The sequence below is a fragment of the Eimeria tenella genome, genomic scaffold (genome assembly GCF_000499545.2).
Source record: "Eimeria tenella Houghton genomic scaffold, Eth_scaff1065, whole genome shotgun sequence".
NCBI lineage: Eukaryota > Apicomplexa > Conoidasida > Eucoccidiorida > Eimeriidae > Eimeria > Eimeria tenella.
The window spans coordinates 1-3,575 of NW_013543539.1; the positions used below are offsets into that span (position 1 = coordinate 1).

General features: G+C 60.4%; 1 protein-coding gene across 1 annotated transcript; it reads left to right on the forward strand.

Moving 5' to 3' along the window:
- Positions 1-1,024: 1,024 nt before the first annotated feature.
- ETH_00018100 (uncharacterized protein) lies at positions 1,025-3,444 on the forward strand (the record flags this gene model as incomplete). The annotated part of the gene is made up of 1 exon (XM_013378827.1): positions 1,025-3,444. A coding segment is annotated over one exon (2,420 nt), but the record flags the coding sequence as incomplete, so codon positions are not given.
- Between the last annotated feature and the right edge of the window lie 131 nt (positions 3,445-3,575).

Genomic DNA, 3,575 nt, shown 5'->3' on the forward strand with positions numbered 1-3,575 from the left:
GTTGAGATTCCCTTTCTCTGGCGGCTGAGGCCCCAGGGCGAGTCCACGAAGAAAAGAAAGTCACGGAGTCTTTATAAAGAAGGCCTCGAAGTCTTTGAAAGAAAGTCTAGAAGTCTTTAAAAGAAAGTCTCGAAGGATTTATTAAAGTGATAGGAAGTGGCGGAGCGGGGAGGGCCCTGTCGCCCCTTTGCAGCTGGGGTGTACATACACCTGGGGTTGCGGCGCAGCTGCTGGCGGGGTCGGGGGCTCAAAAGAGAAAAGAAAAAAGAAAAAAGAATTTTAAAACATCTCAATAATGCTCTTGCATGCAGTGGGACAGGTAAGGAGAGGCGAAAGCTTAAAAAACGAAGAAACTGCAGCGCGCATGCGCCGCCGCCCTGCGACGCGAAAGCGGGAGTTGCGGCCGCGCGAGAGGCCGCTTCAAAGATTTAAATGAAATTAATTCAATTAAACAACTCAACTCGCATTTTCTTTTGACTTTTTCGAAGGAAATTCAATTAAAACAGAAGGATGCGACCAGCGGTGGGGCTGCGTTTGGCTGGCATGCAGTTCAACTTTTGGCTGCGGCCGGTCGGCAGCGGTGGCGCCAAATTGCATTACACTTTGAATATTTTAAACAAAATTATATTTATGTTTTTAATTGGAATATTTTTATTCAATTTGGAATAAATAAATGCATAGAAGGCCTTTTAACCCGCAGATCTTTTGTCTTCGCCGCTCACCAGCCCCCGCCACACACATACACCCTATCACCACCCGGCACCACCCACTGCTGCTGCTGCTGCTGCTGTTCAAAACCCCGAAATAAATTAATTTCCTTTTTTGTTCTGTTTTTTGAGAGCTGCGGAGCTGCGGAGCTGCGGAGAACCCCCGCGGCTTTGTCTTTGCGCGTTTTGCAGCGGTGGCTGGCAGCAGCAGCAGCAGCTGCTGCAGTTGCGGCCCTGCGGGCGGCTCAGTTGACTTATTTTCGATTTTTTTGCGTCAAATTAATCAAATCGATTCTTTTTGACAAGTTAAAACAACTATGGACCCTCTCTACGGCCTCCACTCCCGCCGGGGGCTGCTGCCGCGCGCCTGCGGCTCCCCAGGTGTATCGACAGCTCCCGCCCTCGCCTCCCCCCAGCCCCTGACAACTCCCACCAGAAATACTTCTTTGCTTTCTTCTGGGCCTGCGGGTCTGCGCCCTCCGTTGGCCTCAAACTACGGCCCTTCTCTAAGCCACTTGGGGGCCCCCCCCAGGCCGGGGGCCCCCGGGGGGGCCCCCGGGGGGCCCCTCGAGGCCCTGGGGCCCCTCGGGGGGGCCCCCTCGAGCTCTCTTTGGGGCTCGCATTTGCTCAGTTCTTCTTTGAGGGCCCCCTCGCCCTCCGGGCCCCTCCGCTGCACCTTGCAGCCACTGCGCAGCCAGCAGCAGCCAGCAGCAGCAGCAGCAGCAGCAGCAGACGTGCCGCTGCCCCGCGCCTACGTCAGCAGCAAGCGCCTGAACCTCAGCAGCAGCAGCAGCAGCAGCAGCAGCAGCAGCAGCAGCAGCATGGGCCCTGCGGCTTCGGACTCCTTGCCGAGTGTCTCTACAGCTGCGAGCGTCTCCAACGGGACCACTGGTCACCGGGAAGGCGCGGCCTTTGGGGTGTACAGACACCTCCCGCCCCTCCAGCGCTCTGGGGGGGTCCGCGCTGTTTCCATCTCGCGGCTGCAGAGCAGCAGCAGCAGCAGCAGCGAAACAGCAGCAGCAGCAGCAGCAGGAGGGAGTTTGAGCTGCTCCTTCTCTCCAAACTTTTCGCGTTTTGACTCGCAAGTGACCAGTGGTCACTCTTCGGCTCTCCCGTGCCACGCCGACGCCTACTCTGGGGTGTACAGACACCTCAGCGCAGACGCCGCCAAACCCCCTGCCCTCGCCTACGGCACTGCGGCTCCCAGCAGCAGCAGCAGCAGCAGCAGCAGCAGCAGGGGCAGGAGAGTCGCTTCTCCCTTTGTTTCTTCAGTAGCAGCAGCGCCAACCCCGACCCTACGAGCAGCAGCAGCACCAGCAGCGGCACCAGCAGCAGTAGCAGCTCCAGCAGCAGCAGCAGCACCTGCAGCAGCAGCAGCAGCACCTGCAGCAGCAGCACCCTCCTACTTCCCGAGCTCTGCGAAGTACAGCAGTCTCTCTCGGTCTGTCTTGAGCTGCTCCCCTCCCCGCACTGGCTTCAAACAGAGCGCAGCAGCAGCAGCAGCAGCAGAAGCAGCAGCAGCAGCAGGAACTGCAGCAGATGGTCCTAATTATGGCTTTTCGGCCTTGCCGCGCCCGCAAGCGCGCAGCGCTGAGGTGTACGTACACCCCAGCCCAGAGTCTGATTTGGGCATTTCTGCGGGCAGCCGCAGCTTTGGGAGCAGCAGCATTTCAAAACTCAACAGCAGCAGCAGCAGCAGCAGCAGCAGCAGTTTCTCTTCCCTTTACAACTGGGCGGCTCCCCCTGCTGCTGCTGCTGCAGCGAGCCAGCAGCAAGTGGGCGGCGCGGGAAGCAGCACTGGGAGCAGCAAAGTGAGCAGCAGCAGCAAACTGGCGCAGCGAGCAGCAGCAGCAAAGTGGCTGCCCGCAGCAAGCAGCAGCAGCGAAGTGGGAAGAGAAGAAGTGGAGGAAAGAGCTGCTGCAGCGAGCGCGGTGGGGGCGCTGAGGTGTACGTACACCCCAGAGGCTGGCCCTCCCCGCACTGCCCGCGTCGAAGCTTTCATTTCTTTTTTGAAGGAGCTTTTTGCTGACAGGCATTTCATTCCTCCCGCGAGTGTTCTCCCGTGTCTGCTGACTCTGGCTTCCTACGCCCACGGGCTGCCTGCGGCGTCCCCCGCTGCTGCTGCTGCTGCTGCTGCTGCTGCTGCTGCGCGCGTGCCGTGGTGCTGCGTGGCCCACGAGGAGATCGGGCCTGCAGCAGGAGAGGGCCTTTGCGTCAAAGACTTCCTCGTGCTTCATCTCCTCAACGTGCTGCTGAGTCAACACGCCCTCAAGACGGCCCAGACAGGCAGGCCTGCAGCAGCAGCAGCAGCAGCAGCAGCAGCAGCAGCAGCAGCGGATGGAGGGGGCGGGGCGCACGCGGAGGCGGACAAGTGGGGCTCCGCTGTCGGCGATAATCCTCTTGTTTTGTTTCTCGCCAGCAGCAGCAAAACAGACAGAGTCCGCGTACACCTCAGCCCCTACCGCGCACAACGCCCAGCAGCAGCAGCAGCAGCAGCAGCAGCAGCAGCAGGGGAAGGGGACGGCGAGGCTGTTGGAGCGCCTTGTTGGATCTCGGTTGGCTGCTGCAGCTCCCTGGCGCTGGCGGTGTCCGCGCTCGAAGGCCTCTCTGCTGCTGCTGCTCCTGCAGCAGCAGCAGCAGCAGCAGCAGCAGCAGCAAACGGCAGCGGGGCCCGCCCTCGCCGGCACTTGAATTTCTCTTCTTTGCTGCGGTGGTTCTGTGGGGAGCTGACGGGGCGGCTGGACGAGTGCATGCCTTTCGATGTCTGTACACTGCACTTAGCAGCGGAGAAGTACCACCTCAACCCCGCCAGCAGCAGCAGCAGCAGCAGCAGCAGCGGCGGCGGCGGCGGCGGCGGCGGCGCTGCTG